Genomic DNA, 24,037 nt, shown 5'->3' on the forward strand with positions numbered 1-24,037 from the left:
ATGCATTTTACTTGGATATCCTTTTGGAATCAAGGGTTACAAGTTACTAGAATTAGCCACCAATTCCATCTTTTATTCCCGTGATGTCATCTTATATGAGCACATTTTTCCTTATAATTTATCCTCCATTTCCAATAATCATAGCAGCCACTCACATTCCACACCATGCTTTCCTCTTCTTGGCCCAACCATTCCCATATTCCCCCTCCCTCCCTCGCTTCCACCTTTACCTTCCAGCCTCATCTCCCTGACACTCAATCCACCCCACAATCCCCCACCCCTCAAATTAATCCTCCTAACTCTTTATCTGTCCCTCGACGATCCACTCGACCCAAGAAACCTCCTTTCTACTTGCAAGATTATTCTTGTCAACAGGGCATTGTGACTCCCTTTTCACAGTCAAGCTTCAAGGTAAAAGGTAATGATTCTCTTTATCCTTTGTCATCTTATTTAACCAACAAAAACTTCTCTCCAAAACATGCTGCCTTTGTTGTTGCCATTCTTCAAATTTCTAAACCTACCACCTATTTTCAAACTGTGAAATCTTTTGAATGGCGCAATGCCATGGATGATGAGATTGATGCTTTACAATTGAATCATACTTGGGATATTGTTGATCTGCCTATTGAAAAGAAAACAATTGGTTCCAAATGGGTTTACCGCCTCAAATACAACTCTATTGGCTCTATAGAAAGACATAAGGCACAATTGGTTGCTAAAGGGTACACCCAAGAGGAAGGACTTGATTACAATGAAACTTTTTCACCCGTTGCCAAACTTGTCACAGTCAAATCTCTTTTGGCTATTGCTGCTATTAAAGGCTGGAGTTTGCATCAATTTGATGTAAACAATGCCTTCTTACATGGCGAACTACACAAAGAAGTCTACATGAAGATGCCTCTTGTATACTCACTTCCCAACAAAGAAAAAGTTTGCAAGTTGAAGAAAAGTTTGTATGGCCTTAAGCAGGCTTCTCGGCAATGGTATGCCAAATTTTCCTCATCTTTACTTCAATATGGTTTCAATCAATCTAGGGCTGATTACACTCTTTTTACCAAAGGCAATGGCCCTTCATTCCTTGCATTACTTGTCTACGTTGATGATATTATTGTGGCTTCTAATGATCTCAAGGTTGTTTCTGACTTACAAGAATTTTTAGCTACCAAGTTCAAGATCAAGGATCTTGGTTGTCTAAAATATTTTCTGGATTTAGAGGTTGCAATCCTACTGGAATACAGATTTGTCAACGGAAATATACATTAGATATATTAAATGATGCTGGTTTGCTTGGTTGTAAACCAAGTTTAATTCCCATGGATCCAAATATTAAATTGTGTAAAGATGAAGGTCAATTGCTGGACGATCCTAGTGAATACAGACGAATGGTTGGCAGACTTCTCTACCTCACTATTACACGACCTGACCTCTCCTACTCTGTTAATATCCTGAGTCAATACATGTCATCACCACGAGTTCCTCATCTTTATGCTGCCTATAAAGTGTTGCGGTATCTCAAGAAATCACCAGGACAGGGCTTGTTCTTCCCATCTTCATCCTTGTATCACTTGACTGTCTACTGCGATTCTGAATGGACATTATGTCCCGACACTAGGCATTCCACAACAGGCTATTGTGTCTTCCTTGGTCACTCTCTTGTCTCCTGAAAATGAAAGAAACAGACAACTATATCAAGAAGTTCTGCTGAAGCAGAATACCGCTCCATGGCATCTGCTTCATGTGAAATCATGTGGATCAAGTATCTTCTTGCTGATCTCCAGGTCCCTCATTCTCAGCCAGCTACACTCTATTGTGATAGCAAATCAGCTTTATACATCGCCTCTAATCCCGTCTTCCACGAAAGAACCAAACACATTGAATTAGATTGTCATCTAATTCGGGACAAAATTCACGAAGGAGTTCTCACAACAGCATACACACCATCACAGTCTTAGCTTGAAGACCACTTAACTAAGGCTCTACATTCCCCTATGTTTTACTCGTTGTTGCTCAAGATGGGAGTTACTAACCTCCACTCTCCATCTTGCGGGGGAATATTAAATCAAGCAATACAGTCATCACAGCAACACACCATGCAAGCCACTTCATCACAGCAAGCTGCCACAAGTCATCCAAACAATTAGCCAATCATGCAACCACCAGATGATTCTAGAAGTAAAAAAAAAAAAAAAAAAATGCTAAGCATTCTGTTAGCAATTTATGTACAGTTTGTTAGAAAGATTCTTTATTCCTTTTTTGCATTATTCTTTGTTTTGCCCTACTATACTTACTATATATAGAGCTAGTGACCACACTGTACGTAAGAAGATTTTAATATATAGAGTACATTTTCCTTCGCATCCTTTATTCTTTGCTTTTCGTCTTCACTAAAAACAAAATCCAACAGTATATAAGATAGCCAGATGAATCTGCCTAGCTTTAACAACAATTCGAGATCATTATGTTCATCGAGGCAATAGGTATGGAAACCTTCCATAGCGCCAATATTCATTTCCAAATGACAAATGAGGTTGGAAGGAAGTCAAAAAACCAGATTGTCAGCCGCGTTACTTGAATGCACTGGCACTAAAAGAGAAGCACAAAGAGCAAGTCCAATCCAAGAAGTACGATCATTTGGAGGTAGAGGGATTGTCACAAGGGAGTCGTCGCTCCGATGGGTGAACCACTCCAAAATTTTACTTGGAGGATAACACCTATGATATACACGATCCTATGTAAAAGACAGAAAATATGGTGAACTTTTCACAAAAGGAGAGGATTAATATTACATATACAAAGGGAGAGTTAAAATCTGGTATATTGAAGCAAAACAAAGACTCATAAAATTTCTGACCATAAGGTTACTTCCACTGCTAGATATATTAGTCTTCTCTTGACTAAGCCACTGTTTTAGTTGTCTAAAACAAAGCAGAGTCCAAGCTGCTGCAATCACCCTCCATCGAGAGCTCCACCGCGCTGTGCCCCCATTGAAACTGCCGGCGAGGACTTCCCATCACCCCAGTCCGCCGCACGTCACCTCAGTCCCCTGGTAAGCTCACGCCATTTCTAGTTGGTTGGTTTTCTTTCTCGGTCTCTCCCTCATTCTCTCACCGTGTGCCTCTCTCGCTCGTCACTCTCTCTTTCTCTCGCAGCCAGTGACCAAGCGCCACCCCCATCCGCCGTAGCCAACCGCCAGCTCCACGCCGTCGTTCCCCCATCTCCATGAGTGCTGTAACTGCCTCGTTTTCTGTGGGTTAGTCCCTGTTGTCGCTCACTTGTTGGCCTCCGCTGGTTTTTATTTTTGTTGTGTTGGTAGTTGCTTAAAAAGGAAACTAAGTGTCACGGGTATTTTGGTGGATGAAGGGGGGTTATTACCCTTTTTGCCCTCTTTTTGTTTGAATACATCAACTAATGGTGTATTTTGTGTTTGAAATGAGGGCTGCATGTGATTTTTTGTTTAATTTTGTTAAGTTGGTAATTTTTTTTAAGAGACTGATATTTTTCTCGGAATGGTTATTAAGTAAATACTAATAAATTTTCGGAATGATCAGTAAGTGCAAAATATTATTTTTTAATCCTTTTAAAATAATATTTTTTTATTATTTAAATAGATGAATGAGTTTCCACTTATAATGTTTTCGATAAAGTTATAGTATTTAGTATTATAAATTATAGTAAGATCTCTATCGTAAATAAGTTAGAATTAAATGTTTTAGTCGAAGTTATTAAGTTGGATATTGATGAGTTTAGAAAGTGATGTTGGTATTTTTCGAATAATGAGAATTTTGGGTTCGAGAGAAATAAAAATGGATTATTTTAGAAGTTTTAGGCTTGAATATCAAAATACGAGATTGATTGGAAATTTATGAAAATTTATGTGATTATCTTATAAGTGACGATTAATTTTGTTCGGCATTGTTGAGGAAATTTTTGAAAAGCTAAAAAGTTGAGGTAAGGGATGTTCCTATGCTAAATTTGCATAAAAAGAAATGAACTGAGGTTGGTTTGTAAAATTGTGCATGTTATTTTTTTTTTTTTAAAAAAAAGGTGAAAAACAAACTCAGTATATGTTTTGCATTCACTCATGAAATATGTATGAAAGATTAAAGAAATGTTTTTGACATGAAAAGTGTAGACATGAGCAATATTTGACATGTTTCTGAAATGAGCAAAAGAGCGAATATGAAAATTTAGGTTTTGATACTTGTGATATGAAATATTTTGGATCTATTATTGATCATTTGGAAATGATATGAATGTGTTCAGTATATGGTTTGATATGATATGGATATGAAAATCTTTGGCATACTTATCTGTTTTGATTCTGATTCTGAATACGGTTATGATATGATGATACTGGCTCACGTGATATGTTTGGTACCAACATGATAAGATATGAGTGCACCTACTTTGGAAACAAAATGGTCTTATATGTGTTCTTTTCTGTGTGCACACTCGGGGCTCCGAGATTTAAAAAGGGGAAGTTTCACAACATGATACTGCCTGGTTTGGCCACCGGGGATGGCACAACCCTACCACGGAGGTTAAACATGGTATATGACATGATACGATATGATATGATATAACAAGATGAAGATGTGCAATTATGTTATGCCAAAGTGGTTTTGGAATATGAAAATGGCTTATGAGTACGAAAAGATTTAATAGTCGCTTTGATTTTTTTTTGCTAACATGTTTTAAGATGTGCATATGAAAAATGAAATGTTTTATTTCTTAATACCAAACTTTCCAAAAATGGCTCATGTTTACATACTAGTATATGTTCTCTGCTTACTGAGTTGTGGATAACTCATCCCTTATCTTCTGATATTTTTAGATGCCATTGGTTGCCCAGCTGGGGGTCAGGAACAGACATTGGAGCTTGTCTAGATATGGATAGAAGGTCGAGTTCCATTGTTTGTAGAAGGGTATAACTTGGGTAATTGAAGTACGTAGAGTTGTTTGGACCTATTGGGATTTAGAGATGTATCGTTCTCTTTCGTTGAGATTATTGGAAAATTTTGGACCCCTTTGGTTTATGACATTTTGTAATGATGATTTATGGAGTTTGTATTTTGGTTATTTGGATAATATGAGATTGTGTGCTATTTATGAAACCCTTGGGGTTTTAGGTGTTTGGAGAGACAGGTTGGTAAGTGACAGATAGTAATTCTTCGACCCCTTCCGGGTACGGGGCGTTATACACTAAGTGTCCACAGCTTTGATGAGTGAACCAGTCTTGAACTTTACTCTGAGGGAAACGATAACTATACCTAGTGGAGGGATGAAAGTCTTGTAAAAATGGAAATTTAGTGTCAAATAAGAGAGAGAGAGAGAGAGAGAGAGAGAGAGAGAGCGAATATTAAATTTGTTATGTATAAGATGATACGTTTGTAAACAATTGTTTTAGTGAAAATGTGGTGAAGATGAACTTTACTTGTACTTTAGACAAAATTAATGTTTTTTTCGATTTTTCTTGTACAAAGATGAACGATGGCTGTCAATGCAGAAAATACGAACATAAGATAGCTAAAGGAAATCCATGCCCTCATGGGGATACTACAGTTGCACAGTCTCACCATCTTGTCCTCATGTGAGAAAACAGGTATGTTTTCTATGCTTGCTGAGGCGTTGAAATTTATATGATATGGTTAATTAGCGTTATCAAAAAACTATATCTGCATCTGATAGACTTTCAAAATGCATGGCATCATTTGCAACTAAAAATTGAGGGGTTCAAACTTCAAAATTGAGGGGCTCAAGCTTCAATATTGGGGCAAATTTGAATTGGGTTTTGCATTTGAATAATGATTAGATAATAATTTGAAGAAAAATTTAAAGATTTTAAATTGAAAAGTATTTTGTATTTGAGTGACATTTGAGAATGAAATTACAAGAAATTCAAAAATTTTGAGAATTTCATGTCTCATTGTCAAATTGTCCCTAAGTGTGAGGGTACAAACCCTTACCAACAGGCCAGTTGCGTCGAGTTCATCACGAGGGCCAGGACTAGCATGTAATATCACTACATTGGGACTCCATCCCATTGTTTTAAATTTTGTACTGTATCGGCTGGTACGATCAAAATTTTTCGTACCAATGCTCCATACGTTTCGTACCGGCCTCAATTTCGGCCTGTACTGACCGATATTTCAACCTTCCAATTTTATTTTATTTTATTTTTTCAAACTACAAACTTATTTTTTGACCTCCAATTCAGACTAGGCTATCTATAATTTATATATATGTATTTATATATAATTTATTCATATATAAACTATTATTTTGGTATATATAATTTATTCATATATCGACTATCCCGAAACGGTACCGGTATCGAAATATTTCGTTCCAGTGCCTTGACCGGTACGGCCTCCGATACGGTATTCAAAACATTGCTCCATCCATAATCTTTCTGGCTTAAGATTTGTATGAACTGCATCATATCTTGCTATTAGAGGCTGATATGAGCGCCACAACCAGTGATCACAATACTAGGGCTGTTGGATGTAAACTACGCGGTGATGCAGTTGCACTGGTCTAGTTGGTTCCTAAGCCTTGCATGCGATATATATAGGCAAAGTCCAAATGAACCATCGTGGCTGCATTGGTATTTGAGGACTACCGAACAAGTTGCAAGACCTCCATCTATGTCCAAGCTACACATGATCAACTCGTGCGCATTATTCGAGGCATCAAGCAAAGTTTCGACTCCACAAACATCAGCATCTAGCAGTACTGTATGCAACACAATTCCTCTCCAACTACTATCTTTCGAGAGATCGCATGGTAACAGGATCGATATTGATGACCCATATTCTTTATTGAACCATTTTGGAATTCCACCCCGAGAAATGCCATGATATTCTTCACTTTCATGAATTTGCTCCTGTACAATATTATAGAATGGAATAGTTTTAGTATGTTTGTGAATTTATATATGAGAGAGAGAGGGAGAGAGAGAGAGCTCCATCTACAATGGGTGAAAGTATTTATGGAGGACTACGGAACAAGTTGCAAGACCTCCATCTATGTCCAAGCTACACATGATCAACTCGTGCGCATTATTCGAGGCATCAAGCAAAGTTTCAACTCCACAAACATCAGCATCTAGCAGTACTGTATGCAACACAATTCCTCTCCAACTACTATCTTTCGAGAGATCGCATGGTAACAGGATCGATATTGATGACCCATATTCTTTATTGAACCACTTTGGAATTCCACCCTGAGAAATGCCATGATATTCTTCACTTTCATGAATTTGCTCCTGTACAATATTATAGAATGGAATAGTTTTAGTATGTTTGTGAATTTATATATGAGAGAGAGAGAGAGAGAGAGAGAGAGAGAGAGAGAGCTCCATCTACAATGGGTGAAAGTGTTTATCTAGCAATGAAACCTCACTTAGAATGTCTTCTTCACGGGAGACCAAGCTAAGGCAGTTAATAACAGTGAATTCTCCTCCACTTGAAGTCAACACTACAACTTGATTGGAATAATTTTGGAGTGAAGTACATTCTCGAGCCATTACAAATTGTGTAGTCGAGAGAAGATTTGACAATAACTGAAGCCTACTACAAATATCCAAATAAAGAAGTTTAAGCTTTGGAAGCTGAGAAATGCTCTTTGGCAAGCGTGTGAAGTTGTTTCTCCTCAAATTCAGAGACTCCAAGGAGGTTAAGCAACTAAGATTGTCGGGGAGTGCTCCATCCAATAGATTGTAGCCAGTTAGATCTAGAGCTATCAAAGAGGTCAACCATGAAAAAAAAGCTAGGCAACCACAAGGTGAGGGGTGCACCAATTGAAAATAAAATAGGGGAAGGAGGTTGACCTTTGCATCCAGAGAGAATGAGAAGGAGAAGGAGGTTGACAACGGCAAGCCACCTCCCCTGGAAGTCATGGAGAGTCATGTGTGTTTTAAAATTCTCGAGGTGATCAATGGGATCTTTAGACCCATCGTACAGGTCAATCTGCGACACTTTGAATTTAGCTTGTAGGGGACCGCCATGACCTCCTTGCTGTAAGGGAGGTCCGTGAGTGTGAGGAGTTGCTCCACGGAAGAGGAGCCACCCATCCTCTTAGCCATCGCCTCGTATTTGTCTACTAAACTGCGTAGTTCATCATGTATGTTCTTCTTCTCCACTTCTTCGCTATTAACTCCTCTGGCATTGTGTGCATCCCCTATAGGTTGCCTGTTCTAGGCAGGGGAATTATCCCTCTGCCGCTTTAATTCCTCGTTCTCTTTCTACAGTTGTTTGACAACTGCCATCACTTGTTTTAGCCTTTCCTCTACTTCCGCTAACCTTCCTTCTGCCTCCGTCATGCTCGGTCCCGGATCTCGGTCAACTTGCAATCTTGTGACGGTTGACATATGAAAATCACGATGAAGTTTGTAATAATTCAACAAATGGCACCACTGTTGAGGACGTGTTTTACTCCACCAATCGCACAGATGATACTTGCTACAATGAAGGGATGGTGCTGGTCGTCCTGTGTAAACTCCAATGCTTAAGTTAGTAACAGTATGATAATAAGTATATAAAAGATGAAGATAAAGATGACGTTACCTCTACCGAGTTATTTATAGCATAATGTGGCGTGATGGTGACCAACTCTAATTACCATTTCTTTGTGCTTATCCTTTATGATCTCTTCTTTAAATGGAGAGGATATCTCCTGTTTTGTAGGAGTTGTCTCCCACAAAATATTCGTACCCAATCCTGGGCCTCATCCCCAATTTCTCAGGGTTATCTCCCCTGTCATTATAGTTATGAATCCTCTACCTGTAGGGCTTTTAGCCGTAAGCCATCCACAATTCTTCGTACAGGCCAGGAGAGATTTTTCATCAACTCGTACGTGTACGTGCCCTTGTCTGGCTAGCTGCAAAGGATCAAAGGTAGAGAGTAAAGAGTTCTAAGAACTGGTCACCCTCAAATTCCTGCAAGACATCACAGAAGTTCTCAAGCGAAGGCCGGAAATGGCCTTTTATTCCCTCAAACTGGTTATTTAACTCGTCTTCATTGTACAAAACACGGAATCCACTCTTCTGCACCGCTAAGCCTTGGCAATCGGTTGAGATAGAAGCTTCAATCCACCTGCATTCATCCAGAAAATCTGGAAACAACCCGCGTGGTATATAAGACAGCCAGGTGAATCCACCAAACTTTAACAACGACTTGAGATAACGTTCGTTGAGGCAGTAAGTATGGAAATGTTCTACAGTATCAATATCGGTTTCCAAATGACAAATGAGGTTGAAAGGAAATTGGAAACCAAGATTGTCAGCAGCGTTACTCGAATGCCCTGCCACTGAAACAGAAGCACAAATAGCAAGTCCCATCCAAGAAGTACGATCATTTGGAGGTAGAGGTATTGTTAAAACGGAGTCGTCACTCCGATGGGTGAACCACTCCAGAATTTTACTTGGAGGATAACACCTATCATATACACAATCCTGTGTAAAAGATAGAAAATATGATTAACTTTACTCAAAAGGAGTGAATTATTAGATTTACAAATTAAGGGAGAGACGTTGATGGTATATTGAAGTAAAACAATGACTCATAAAAATTTCTTACCTCAAGGCCGTCACTTCTCCTACTTTCATCATTTTTATCCTGACCAAGATTAATGGGCCTTATCGATATTTCAATTTCGAGTTCCTTGTTAGAGTGGACAGTTCCTCCCAGTCGGCCTACTTCATCATCAGGTACTGGTGTTTCATTTGTTTTTTCCAGATCGACCATAGATTGACCCGTGGAATCTCGATACTCAGAAAACAAGTCATTGCAGTGTTTTAGTTCTTGCTCGAATTGTACTTGATCATGCTTATATAAAAGACGAAGTCCACATTTCTCCATTGTAATGATTGGAGAATCACTCACAAATGATGCTGCAATATGGCTGCACTGTCGCATAGGCATCAATTGATTACCTGGTATGTAGGCTATCCAACAGAAGCCACCTCGAGTAATAAACCGCTTGATTTCATGTCTACTGGTGTGGCAGGTTTGCGGGATCCCTGTGGATTGAGAAAGAAGCATATAGAGCAAGTCCCATCCAATTATGATCACTAAACAATGTTGGCGGCATGTCAATTGCCACCGACAGCCCATAGTGGCTGAAAGTGTGTATCTAGCAAAGAGACCTCACTAAGAATCTCTTCTTCACTAGCAGCCAAGCTAAGGCAGTTAATAACAGTGAATTCTCCTCCACCTGAAGTTGACACTACAACTTGATTGGAGTAATTTTGGAGTGAAGTACATTCTCGAGCCATTACAAATTGTGTAGTTGAAGGAAGATTTGGCAATAACTGGAGCCTTCTACAATTATCCAAATAAAGAAATTTAAGCTTTGGAAGCTGAGAAATGCTCTGTGGCAAGCGTGTGAAACTATTTCTGTTCAAATTCAGAGATTCCAAGGAGGATAAGCCACTAAGATCGTCGGGTAGTGCTCCATCCAAAAGATTGCAGTCACTTAGATCAAGAGCTACTAAAGAGGTCAACCCAAAAAACAAGCTAGGCAATGACAAGGTGAGGGGAGCACCAATTGAAAATAAAACAGGGGAAGGAGGTTGACCTTTGCATCCAGAGAGAATGAGAGTTTTAAGAGTAGGTAAACAACAAATGACACTCGGAAAAATCAAAAGCTTCTTGCACCCTTCAAGATTTAGTAATGTCTGGACATCAAGATTTTGAATTGAAAATGGGAGTTCCTCAATGGCAGTCCCATCCAAATAAAGCTCGGACAAATGCTTCATATTCTGTCCAATCTTTGGAAACTTATCAAATTTTGAACAACCCGATAAGATCAAAAGATTCAATGATTCCAAGTTGATCTCATGCGGAAGCCTAATCAGACATTTACAATCTTTGAGATTTAATAGAATGAGCTGATTGAGAGCTCCAATAGATGGGTGAACTTCATACAATCTTGTGCAACCTTCAAAAATTAACCTTTGAAGACTTGGGCATCCAGAGAAGTCAGGAGTCATCAACAAGTTTTCAGAGCCACTGAAGTCCATGACTTTCAACTTGTTTAAATTCTGTAATGCAACAATATAGAAATAGAGAAAGTCTTTAAGAAATGACTCCAAATTTTAAGAAATGAAAAAAGGTTATTAATCTAGGCAAAAGATCTCACAAGAAAAGCCACTGGTAATTGCAGAAAGTTGCTGCAATGCATAATGAGTTCAACAAGATTGATAGGTTGAAAACTCTCCGGTATGGACCTCAAAGGATATTTGTGCCAGTCGATTAGTTGTAGCCCGTTAGAGAGAGAATTGAGGCCCCGTGGAAGATTCGCATCACATATTTTAATTAATCTAAGTTTATTCATCTGTGAAAAGGCTTCAGGATTCAAGTCTTCTTCTTGGTGTGGAGACGAGGTACTTAACATTATGCCATCGACTTTATATGTTCCCTGTAATAAAAAAATAACAAAATAAATGAATGGAACTGTGCATGCAACAAACAGTCACAAGCATTGTGTGTGAGTGTATAGCTATTATACTATTACACTTACAGATTTCTCCCGTAGAACTTCAAGGATCTCATCACGACGCCATAATCTACTGCGTTTTCCAGGCTTCACAACGAACAATTCCCAACGCAGTCTTTGTAGTAAACTATGCATCCACAATTTTCTCCCCAAAATAGTGATAAGAGACTTGTCTACAAGAGTTTCTATATCAATGTTAGGGAAGCAATCAGAACCTTCCAATAAATCTACTACTCGATCTTTGTCTTCCCCGTTGAAGAAACATGCAATATCTAAGAACCTTTTTTTCTGTGTCTGCCCCAATGCAACAAAACCAATTTTGAGTTTCTTTTGAATATCTGTATTAAGAAGTACTTGTAATCTACTCAAAGAACTTCTCCATACCTCTCTTCCTTTTCCAATCAAGGAGGAACCCAAAACTTTAAGAGTTAAAGGATGACCGTCAGCATAATTCACATAGTCATTGCGTAGATCCAAAAAGTCTTGGTCTTCACATTGATCAGGGTCATGAAAGGCTTGTTGACTAAAAAGCTGTAAAGCCTCCTTTTTGTCTAGTCCTTTAATCGGGTATATAATTTGCACTCCATGTCTTATTAACAACTGTAGACACAGGAAAAACAAGCAATCACACACGACACAGTATTTACGTGGTTCGGCAAATTGCTTACGTCCACGGGAGCTGCAGAGGATTTTATTTCTTGAGGAATCACAATACAATAGTGTAGGACGGCTACTGTTCACTCTTATTCAGTACAAGTCAAAAACAAAACAATATATATATGTTGTACGGCGGAAACCCTAAATTCAGCAGAATTAATGATGTTCGCTCGAGCTGCGTGTCGAGCCCGCGTCGAGCGAACCTGTTTTCCGCAATCGCTCAAGCCGTGAGTCGAGCGGCTCCTTAAGTGAAGCTCTCTGACTTCCCTCTGCTCGAGCCGTGAGTCGAGCGGTCATCGAGCGAACCTCTCTGACTTGCTTTTGCTCGAGCGGTCTGTCGAGCTCTCTTCGAACGAAGCTCTCTGACTTGTATTCGCTCGAGCAGCTAGACTCTTCGCTCGAGCGGCGTGAACCAGACTCCAAATACTCAACAATTCTCCCACTTGGAGACTGGTACACCCACATTGTCGCCCCTGCCTCAAACATGATATCCTCCACCTCTGCAACTCACAGCTCCTGTCTTCATGCTAGAAGACCAAATGAAGTTGCGCACAACTTCAGTTTCTCAAGTGTAACACCCTTTGTCAACATATCAGAAGGGTTCTTACTTCCACAAATTTCTCAAGTAGCAACTGTCCATCATCCAACAATGATCGTATAAAGTGATACCTGATCTGAATGTGTTTAGTCCTGGAATGAAATGCTGGGTTCTTGGCAAGGAATATGGCACTCTGACTGTCACTATAGAGAGTGCTATTCTGATTCTTTTTACCCAATTCCTCCAAGAAGCCCTGTATCCAAACCATCTCTTTTGCAGCTTCTGAAACTGCAATATATTAAGCTTCTGTAGTAGACAAAGAAACTGTCTTCTGTAGATTAGAACCCCATGAAACTGCAGTACCACCCAGAGTGTAAACAAACCCTGTGGTACTTTTTCTGCTATCAATGTCTTCAGCTAAATCAGCATCAACATAGCCTTGCACCTCTAAGCCCTCTCCTGAAAAACACAAGCACGTTTCTGAAGAGCCTTTTAAGTACCTCAAAATCCACTTCACTGCTTCCCAATATTGTTTTCCAGGATTACTCATATATCTACTCACAACTCCCACTGCATGGGCAATATCTGGTCTAGTGCAAACCATAACATACATAAGTGACCCAATAGCTGAGGCATAAGGAACCTTACTCATATAGTCTTGTTCCTCTTCTGACTTTGATGCCTGATCCTTGCTGAGTCTGAAGTGACTTCCTAAGGGTGTGCCAACTGACTTGGCCTTGTCCATACTGAACCGGTTGAGTACCTTTTTCACATACTCAGCCTGTGAGAGTCTCAACGTGCCTCTGACTCTGTCTCTAACAATTCTCATGCCAAGGATTTGCTTTGCAGCTCCCAAATCCTTCATTGCAAAATGCTCTGACATCGGCTTCTTCAGACTGTTGATCTCATCAATACTAGCCCCTGCAATGAGCATGTCATCCACATATAGCAGCAAAATAATGTAAGAATTGTCAAACTGTCTGACATAGCAACAATGATCTGCCTGACATCTGCTGTACCCTGCACTACACATGAAACTATCAAATTTCTTGTACCACTGTCTGGGAGCTTGTTTCAGGCCATACAAGCTCTTCTTTAGTCTGCAAACTGAAGCTTCCTTTCCCTGTACCACAAACCCCTCAGGTTGGTGCATGTAGATGTCTTCTTCAAGATCTCCATGAAGAAAAGCTATCTTCACAGCTAACTGCTCAAGAAATAGATCTTCAGTAGCAACCATAGCCAAAACTACTTTGATAGTTGTGATCTTTACCACAGGAGAAAAGATCTCAGAATAGTCAATGCCCTGTTTCTGTTGAAAGCCTTTTACAACAAGTCTGGCCTTGTACCTCTTACTGCCATCATGCTCAGTTTTCACCCGGTACACCCACTTGTTGTGTAATGCCTTCTTCCCTGATGGAAGTTTTGTCAACTCCCATGTCTGATTCCCTAACAAGGAATCCATCTCATCCTTCATGGCCAACACCCACTTGCTAGAATTTTCATCTTGCAAGGTTTCTTGGTAACTATGTGGTTCTCCACCATCTGTCAACAAAATGTAATTCAAAGAATGTGAAAAACGCTGTGGAGGACGAATAGTCCTAACTGACTTGCGAACTGCAGCTATTGGAGTGGACGGTTCTGGATCTGACTGCGGAATAATGGGAATGGGTGTGCTGGACCCACTCTCCCCGTCACTCACATCTCTGCACTGCACTGTGACCTCTGGTAGATCATCCAAACTCACAAACTCAAACTCCTAAGAAGCTGCTTCAGCAACTGTACTAGACTTGTCTTTGTACACAATCTTCTCATTGAAGATCACATTTCTGCTTCTTATAATCTTCCGACCCTGATCATCCCAGAAACGATAGCCAAATGCCTCGTCTCCATAGCCAATGAAATAACATTTCCTTGACTTAGCCTCAAACTTATTATGAGCATCAGAATCAATAAGAACATAAGAAAGACAGCCAAATATTTTAAGATGAGAAAATTTGACCTCTTTCCCGCTCCAAGTCTCCTCAGGCAATCCACAATCCAAAGGAACTGATGGCCCTCTGTTTATCAAGTATACTGCAGTGCTAACTGCATCTGCCCAGAAAGTAGGTGGTAGCCCAGCATGCAGCCTCATACTTCTAGCACGCTCATTTATGGTTCTGTTCATACGTTCAGCAACTCCATTTTGCTGTGGTGTCCCAGGAATGGTCTTCTCCATTCTGATACCCTGAGTTGCACAGTAGTCCTTGAACCCACCATCAATATACTCACCACCATTATCAGACCTCAAGCATTTCAACTTCAAATCTGTTTCAGTCTCAACCATGGCTTTCCAATTTTTGAACACATTAAATACATCAGATTTATGTTTCAAAAAATAGACCCATACCTTCCTGCTGTGATCATCAATAAATGTAACATAGTAGCGAGAACCTCCAAGGGATGCCACTGGGGAAGGTCCCCACACATCAGTGTGCACAAGATCTAGTCTCTCTGACTTCAGTGTTCTACCACTCTTCAAGAAACTGACCTTCTTCTGTTTCCCCATAATACAGCTCTCACACATACTGAGATCAACTGACTTCAGTTCTGGTAGCTTGCCTCTAGACAGAAGTTCTTACATGCCCTTCTGACTCATATGGCCAAGCCTGCAATGCCACAAGTCTGCTGTGCTCTCTGCAACGGTAGTGGCAATAGTGTTATTTAAACCAGTAGTCATATAGAGTGTACCAGTTTTCTTACCCCGAGCCAGTACCAATGCCCCTTTGGTGACCTTCCAGGTGCTATCTGAGAACACCACTGAGTGACCACAATCATCAAGCTGCCCAACAGAGATAAGGTTCTTCTTTAACTCAGGAATGTGTCTGACCTTTTGCAAGGTCCATTTGTTCTTGTTAGGGAGTACAATGTCGATGTCTCCCATTCCAATTACATTCAAAGCTTCTCCATCAGCCAAATACACCTTTCCAAAGTTACCTGCAACATAGTTTTGCATTATCTCCCGATGGGAAAATGTATGGAAGGATGCCCCTGAATCAAGTATCCAGTCATCAACTGGACTCTGAACTGCAAGCAATAGTGCATCCTGTAATTCTTCAGTTACCACATTAGCACTATCATTCTCTGTCTTCTTGGGATTTCTGCAATTCTTCTTTATGTGGCCAGCTTTGCCACAATTCCAACAAATTGCCTGCTGACCAGGTCTTGACTTGCTCTTGCCCCTATTATTTGATTTTGATCTGCCTCTATTTGAGTTCCTGTCTTGTGCTCTCCCCCGAGAGTCGACATTCAGAGCTGAACTCGAACCTGAGGTCTCGCCTGAATCTCTCCTACGCACCTCCTCAGCCAAAATCAAATCACGGATGTCATCATATTTCAACTTTGACTTACTAGCAGAATTGCTAACAGCCATCCTCATGGCTTCCCAACTATTTGGCAGTGATGCCAATAGTATCAGTGCACGTATCTCATCATCAAATTCAATTTCAACAGACGACAATTGATTTGTGATAGTATTGAAATCATTTAGATGTTGTGCAACAGACGTACCATCCGACATCTTTAAGTTAAATAACTTCTTCATCAGATGTACCTTATTATTTGTTGACGACTTTTCATACATACCTGATAAAGCCGCTATGAGATCCGCAGTCATCTTCTCCTTGATGACGTTGTGTGCAACGGATCTCGACAGGGTTAGACGAATAACCCCCAGGACCTGTCGATCCAACAGAGTCCAATCAGCAACTAACATGCTGTCCGGCTTCTTCCCCAACAATGGAAGATGGAGTTTCTTCCCATAGAGGTAATCCTCTATCTGCATCCTCCAATACCCATAATCCGTGCCATCAAACTTCTCGATCCCCGATACTTTCACTTCTTCTCCAGCCATCGTATTTCTCAGACCCTAACCTTGGCTCTTGATACCAATTGTTGTGAAAAAACGATGACAATAAAGTAAATATAGACACAGGAAAAACAAGCAATCACACACGACACAGTATTTACGTGGTTCGGCAAATTGCCTACGTCCACGGGAGCTGCAGAGGATTTTATTTCTTGAGGAATCACAATACAATAGTGTAGGATGGCTACTGTTCACTCTTATTCAGTACAAGTCAAAAACAAAACAATATATATATGTTGTACGGCGGAAACCCTAAATTCAGCAGAATTAATGATGTTCGCTTGAGCGGCGTGTCGAGCCCTCGTCGAGCGAACCTGTTTCCCTCAATCGCTCGAGCCGTGAGTCGAGCGGCTCCTTAAGCGAAGCTCTCTGACTTCCCTCCGCTCGAGCCGTGAGTCGAGCGGTCATCGAGCGAACCTCTCTGACTTGCTTTTGCTCGAGCGGTCTGTCGAGCTCTCTTCGAGCGAAGCTCTCTGACTTGTATTCGCTCGAGCGGCTATACGCTTCGCTCGAGCGGCGTGAACCAGACTCCAAATATTCAACAATTAGCGTCTGAAAATGATGCTACAATAATTTTACAATAACCGCACAAATATATACTTCTCTATGACACTTACTGTATTTTCTTTTAGCACTTGAAGGATATCATCAGAAAGCCACAATCTACTCCATTTTCCGGGATTCTGACGGTGTTCACAACGAACAATTTCCCAACCCAATTTTTGTAGTAAATTATGCATCCACAATCTTTTTCCAGAACCAATAAGGAGAGATTTGTCAACAAGAGTTTCAATATCAATGGTAGGGTAGCAATCTAAACCTTCTAGTAGATCTATTACTCGATCTTTGTAATCACCATTAAAGAAACATGCAATATCCAAAAATAATTTTTTCTCTGTGTCCTCGAGTGCATCAAACCCAATCTGGAGTTTTTTCAGAATATCCTTATTAGGAATTGCTTCTAATTTAGCTCGAGCACTTTGCCATACGTCTCGTCGTTTTCCAAATAAAGAGGATCCCAAGACTTTAAGAACGTACAAAATCCTTGCATAGATCCAAAAAATCTATTCCACAATCGGGTTTGCCGAAGGCTTCTCGACAAAAGAGCTCCAAATCAAGATCATCACCATATTCATTCAATCCTTTAACCATGTATATATTTTCATTTGGAACTCCATGTCTTGTCAACAAATGCTTATCTTTTGTGGTTATTATAATTCTACTCCCCTTGCCGAACCAATTGCAGTTCCCTACTAATGTTTCTAATTGTTCTATTTTGTCAACATCATCAAGAACAATAAGAACGTTCTTGGAACGCAGTCTATTCTTTATCACCGCCCTTCCATCCCACTTTTCTTTTTCACTCCTCAACTTCATGTCAGAAAGGAGTTTTTCTAGCAAAGCATCCACATTACGTTCTGCACTGACATTATCGAGAAAGCTGCAAGCTTGAAATTTCAAACGGATTCTTTGAAATACAACTCGTGCAAGAGTTGTCTTGCCTATCCCACTCATCCCGCATAATCCTATAAAGCGCACTTCTTGATCTCCACATGTTTTTAGATGCGAATCCAATAATTCCTTAATTGGATATTTTATTCCAATAAGGCTATCCTCGTCAACAATCGAGAGTGTATCACTCAATTCACGAGATATACTATCAACAATGGTTTTGATAAACACCGACTCACGCCTGTAAGGATTGAAGAAAATTATTTCGAGAAATTATCAACTCAAAACGACAGTAAATGAAAGGAGATCATGTCAAAGTGTTGGTTTGTTGCTTGTTCATGTGGAAGGACTAACCAAGTCCAAAAAGAGTTGTGTTTGGATAAAAGAATTCGAAAAGCTTAAAGGCTTGTTATTTGGCCTTAGTGCAAATCCAAATCCAAATCCAAATTTTTAATATATATAACACATCGTATTTTAGTGTATTTTTAATTGAAGGATTATTTGTTATTAATTTAAAAATTGATTCTCTTGTTTTAAATTTTCATATTTTAGTGGGTTTATTTTTATGATTTTTAATTTGTGAAAATTAAATTTGACATGTTTCCTTAATATTAATAATTGTTATGCATTTAAATTTTCCTTTATTTTAAATTAATTTATTGTTGGGTTTAATTATTTTATTTTCATTTAATCACTACGTTTGATTTATTTTATTTAATTCGTTTCATTCGAAATTAAAAAGTGGGTTAAGAATTAAGTTATGGCATGAAGATGGTACGACTGAGAATGCTATTGTTATATTTAGTGTAGTAGGCTTGAACTTTTATCGACTTGGTTTGCTTTTATAATATGAAGGTTTGAAAGGAACGGTATGGTCTGGGTGATCTATTTGGGGAGTAGGACATTTGAAGTTTTCGATTTCGTGGATGTATGACACGAGGCTTTAGAATAGGAGGTTGTAAGTTCAACAAACTTTAATGATAGATTTACGGGAATTTCACCAAAAGTTTAAGGTTTTGCAGACTTTAGGAAATGATTTGTTATCATTTAATATTTTAGATTTTGAAAGCTTCAGGAGTCGATTGTTTTATTATTGGATATTAGTTCATCAATCTTACAGATTTCAGAAAATGATTCTGGTATAATTTAATGTTTTAGAATTACAGATTTGAAGACTGAATTGAAATAAGATTTAAGTTTTTAATTCTGCAGGCTTGGTGTGCTAGCTTGATTTATTTTGGAGACTGATTAGTATGTGACCATTAAAATGGGGTTGATTAGAGTTGAGTTATTGATATAGGGATTTTCAACGAGATTATTTCTTTGGAGATTGAAGGTATTGATCTAATTTGGATAATGATTGTTATTAGTTCGGGGTTATAGTGGCAGGTTTTGGGATTTGATCCATATCAAATTTAAGGATGATAGTTGGTGTAGATTCAGGAGGACATTCTTGGTGATTTTGAGATTAGCAATTTATTGTGTGAAGATAATAATCATCAAAAATTACTGAGTGTTTTGTGAAAGTGGAGATTTCGGATTACGTGGTTGCCCTAGGAGTACTAGACGGGAGGTGCCATTGGGAGACTAATGCGAATATAATAGAATCACCTATGGGAGTAGACTTGAGAGAACATTACTCATGCCTGTTTGGGAGTTTTTGATGGTGTGATTTTCTTAAGCGTGTTCTGAGTTGTATCTTGTAACTGCCTTAGAATTGATGTTTGACCTTGCAAATTTCGAAGACAAAATTTTTTTAAGGGGAGGATGTAACACCCCGTATTTTAGTGTATTTTTAATTGAAAGATTATTTGTTATTAATTTAAAAATTGATTCTCTTGTTTTAAATTTTCATATTTTAGTGGGTTTATTTTTATGATTTTTAATTTGTGAAAATTAAATTTGACATGTTTCCTTAATATTAATAATTGTTATGCATTTAAATTTCTCTTTATTTTGAATTAATTTATTGTTGGGTTTAATTATTTTATTTTCATTTAATCACTACGTTTGATTTATTTTATTTAACTTGCTGTTTTGAAATCGTTTCCGTTGGATCATTTGTGTGACTCAAGATATGAGGTTTGGACCTCATTTCTTTCCTTTCATTTTTTTTTTCTCTTTTTCTTTTCTTCCCCTCTTTTTCTTTTTCCCTCCATTTCTTTTTCTCCTCTCTCTCTCTCCTCTCCCGTGCGCTGCACCCCCTCTCCCCGTGCGATTTCTTCTCCTCCCCAGCCCGCCGTCGTGCGCCACCGTCCAGCGACATCGCCCAGCCCACGACCTTCCCCACCCACCGGCGACCTCCCCCTCCGGTTTTCAGCTCCTCACTCCCCGGCGTTCTCCTCCATGCACGGCTTGAAGCAACGGCATTCCTTGTGCTCGCGCGCCACCGTCACGCCACCTCTGGCCACCATTTCTTCACCACTTCATCCTCGACCTCCTAGCAACTCAATGCACCCAACCCCAGCTCCGATCCGCCACCGGTGAAGTACATCCAACTCCATTTCCGATTTGGGCTTTTTTTTGCACTTCTACCACCCTTTACTCCGCCACCCACGGCCAACTACCACCACCACTAGCTTCACCGACATCCCTAAGCCCTACCCTAGCAATCTCGGGTCTTGGTTTGTCCCCGTTCAAAAGTGAGTTTTTGAGACCCACAGCCATAGTGCATTTGGCACTGTTTTGTTGCTGCGTTGCCGCTTCTAGCACCTCCGTGATCTTTCAAAAACTATCATATAGCATTGTAAGTATTTTCTCAAAGAACTTTTGAGATTTAAATGTATTTTCGCGCTAACTCATATTTACTGTGAATTGGTTGGTTGTGCCGGACTGAGTCTGAGGAGTAAGAAAGTCGATTGAATTGGATGATGGAGTTGTTGGTGTGATTGGTTTATGCTATGAGATTTGTTGGCTATTTCGGATTTAAATATTGGTGTTTTGTGTTTGAAGTGGGTTATGGTGGATATTGGTGATTTTAGGAAGTGATGATATATTTTGGGATTATGAAAGTTTTAAGTTTTGAGGAATTAAAATAGGTTATTTAAGAAACTTAGGCTTAAATATCGAAATCCATGATTAATTGAAAACTTACGAAAATTACGTGACTATTTTTATAGGTGACGATTTATAGTCGACTCGACATTTTTGAAGAAAATTCTGAAAAGCTAAGTCGTCCAGGTAAGCGGGGTTCCTATGCTAGATTTTGCATAAAAATAAATAAAATGGGTTGAGGTTAATTTTTGGAAAAATATGCATGTTTTGTTATGAAAATAAATCTAAAATGACCTTAGTTATTTGTTCTGCATGACTCATGAAATTCTGTTTAAGAATAAAGTACTTTTTGTCATGACTGGTGTAGACATGAGCTTATTTTGACATTTTGTTTCCGAACTGTGCAAAAGAGAACGAATATGAAATTTTGTGCATAAATTATATTTTGTGAACTGATTCTGTTCTACTCTGAAAATGTTCTGTACTCCGATATGATAAGAAGAGATTTCTGAAACCTCTGGCATGACATTCTATTTCTGTTCTGACCTTACCACGGGTGTAAAAATGTGGCCTCTATTTGGGTTGGTACCAACTTTTCTGTTTCTGGTGCACCCACTTTTGAAACAAAGTGGTTTTTTGCGTGGTATTTTCTATGTGCACACTCGGGGGTCCTAGAATGATAAGGAGAAGATTCACATTCTGTTTCTACTCGGTTGGCCACCGGGGTTTGCACAACCCTACCACGAGGGTTAAACATGGAATTTTGTTCTGATATGATGTTTCAGTTATGTTGTGCCAAGGGAATTTTGAATAAGAATATTGTGAACTTTCGCTCTGATATTTTTGATAACATATTCTGACTCTGCATTCGGAAAATAAAAAGTGTTTTGTTCTGCATTATGAAATCTGTAAATGATCATGTTTGCATACTAGTATATGTTCTCTACTTACTGAGTTGTTGATAACTCACCCCCTCTTATCTCTAATATTTTCAGATGATTTTTAGATATTTCAACTAATGATCAGGACTACGAAGAATTTGGTGAGATGACTTAAGAATAGTGGATTAAGAATAGAAAACTTTCGATGAGTATTGGTGATTTTGATAATTATGTTGTTGAAATGTGAGTTTAAGTGACATGTAGATAAGTTGGTAATTTTTGGGGTTACTGTATTGAAGATTTTATATACGAGTATGTGTGGTTAATTAAATTTGAAGTGTTTACGTTTGATTTGAAGCTTTTGGAAGAATTTTAGAAATGTTGGAATTGATTGTCATATATTATGAGTTAACTCTCCGGACCCTCGGGGACGGAGCGTTACAATATATGATCCAAACATAGAGTTTGGGTTTTAAAGACCCGATCAACACATCTAGAGTGAAGATTTGTAGTTGTTCTTATGGTTTTCTTGCTATCAGGCTTCTCTCCTATACTGAAAAGATTAACATGCTGCTAAATACACGCATGCAGTACTCGTTTCATTCCTATCATAATTTTACGATGTTGTAATGAAATTAAGATCAGTTTATATATAAGGCATAACTCTTTTCGTAAGGTAGCCGTAATCGGCAGGTCACTAATTTGTTTGACAAGTTGTACAACGAGGGCGCACACCCTGATCTGGCCAATTAAATACATAGGGCATCCCTGTAATTTACAATATAATGAAGAAAATGAATTGTACGGTGCTGATTCTCAGTTAAATATCTCATTAACTTCCGGAACATATACCAATTTTCCATAAATTGAATCATGACACTACATATATAATTATATGAAAGCTTTTTAGCTAAGAGAAAGGGAACTTGCAATTACTTTGTATCACGTACAATAACAGTAATGAAAGCCGATTTTGCAGTTAAGAAGAAGAAAATGACTAAAAGAGGATAATTAGTAATTGTTACCCATTCTGTAAGTGGCATCCGGTGAGATTAGCCACTTCTCTCAAAGCATTACTCCATGTTCGCACCTTCTCTAAGTCCTTCTCAAAACGTATCTCATGTTCGGCAAAGCCATCGGCAAAAGTGCCCGTCTGATGTTGCACATCACTAGGATCCACATGGTAGAAAATGGGCAAAACTCTCATCTCCCACTCTTTCATGCATTCAATAAATGTTGCAAGTTCTTGTAAGCACCATGTCGAAGATGCATAATTTCTTGACAACACGATGACTGCCATGCTCGACCTCTCAATTGCAAGCAAGAGTTCCGGGGAAATGGGTTTTCCAATCCCAATTTTTTCATCATCCTTAAAGGTGCTAATCCCTTTATCAACCAAAGCCTGATATAGATGGTCGGTAAAAGTATTGCGGGTGTCTTCACCTCTAAAACTGAGGAATACATCGTGCTCCTTGGGTTCAGATTCAGAATAAGAAGAAGGAATATATGAATGGGTTGTTCGAAGCCTTTTGCAGTAAGACGTACATTAGAACGACTGGAAGCTAAAGCCTGTAGGTAGAGTTCAGATTCTAAGACATACAATGACATTTTGACCCCAGTAAAATAAATAAAAACAAGCAATGACATGTTGCGCCGTGGCAAGAAGACTATCCAGCATTGCGTAAAGCGTAAACGCATGAAACTCAAGCAAAAAACTACCGGTCAAACCGTGGCTCAAAGACTATTAGCCATTAGCCACACCAGCCTATATCATCAGACTCCAAGGAGAAAGTTTCAACGAAGACTGCATTTATAGTCTGGAAGCTGTTTCGATGACACTTTACGCGTAGAGCAATGCTAAATACGAAACAGAGCAAGTCGTTCAACTAGCATTGTCCTTTCATGTAGCGTGTCTGATGGAGTCGTTTCGTTGAAACTGGAGGCCTTGGAAGAAATCTCGCATCTGACATACTTCTGGAAGCAATGGAGCATTAATGTTTTGAACGTTGAGGAATAATCTAACGTTGCTCCTTTAGTTTATCTTGATACGGGGATTTATGATAATTTAGTCCTTCAGTTTATTTTGATACGGGGATTTATGATAATTTAGTT

At 39.1% G+C, this 24,037-nt stretch overlaps 1 protein-coding gene across 1 annotated transcript; it reads right to left on the reverse strand.

Annotated features, from left to right (window-relative positions):
* Positions 1-1,595: 1,595 nt before the first annotated feature.
* On the reverse strand, positions 1,596-23,465 carry LOC121244771 (TMV resistance protein N-like; the record flags this gene model as incomplete). The annotated part of the gene is made up of 12 exons (XM_041142979.1): positions 1,596-1,660; positions 2,028-2,115; positions 2,549-2,728; positions 6,623-6,886; positions 7,004-7,267; positions 7,400-7,513; positions 10,247-10,261; positions 10,328-11,044; positions 11,143-11,421; positions 17,216-17,589; positions 17,633-18,309; positions 22,951-23,465. Coding segments are annotated over 12 exons (3,552 nt in total), but the record flags the coding sequence as incomplete, so codon positions are not given.
* Between the last annotated feature and the right edge of the window lie 572 nt (positions 23,466-24,037).

Source organism: Juglans microcarpa x Juglans regia, chromosome 8S (assembly GCF_004785595.1).
Source record: "Juglans microcarpa x Juglans regia isolate MS1-56 chromosome 8S, Jm3101_v1.0, whole genome shotgun sequence".
In the NCBI taxonomy this organism is placed as follows: Eukaryota; Viridiplantae; Streptophyta; class Magnoliopsida; order Fagales; family Juglandaceae; genus Juglans; species Juglans microcarpa x Juglans regia.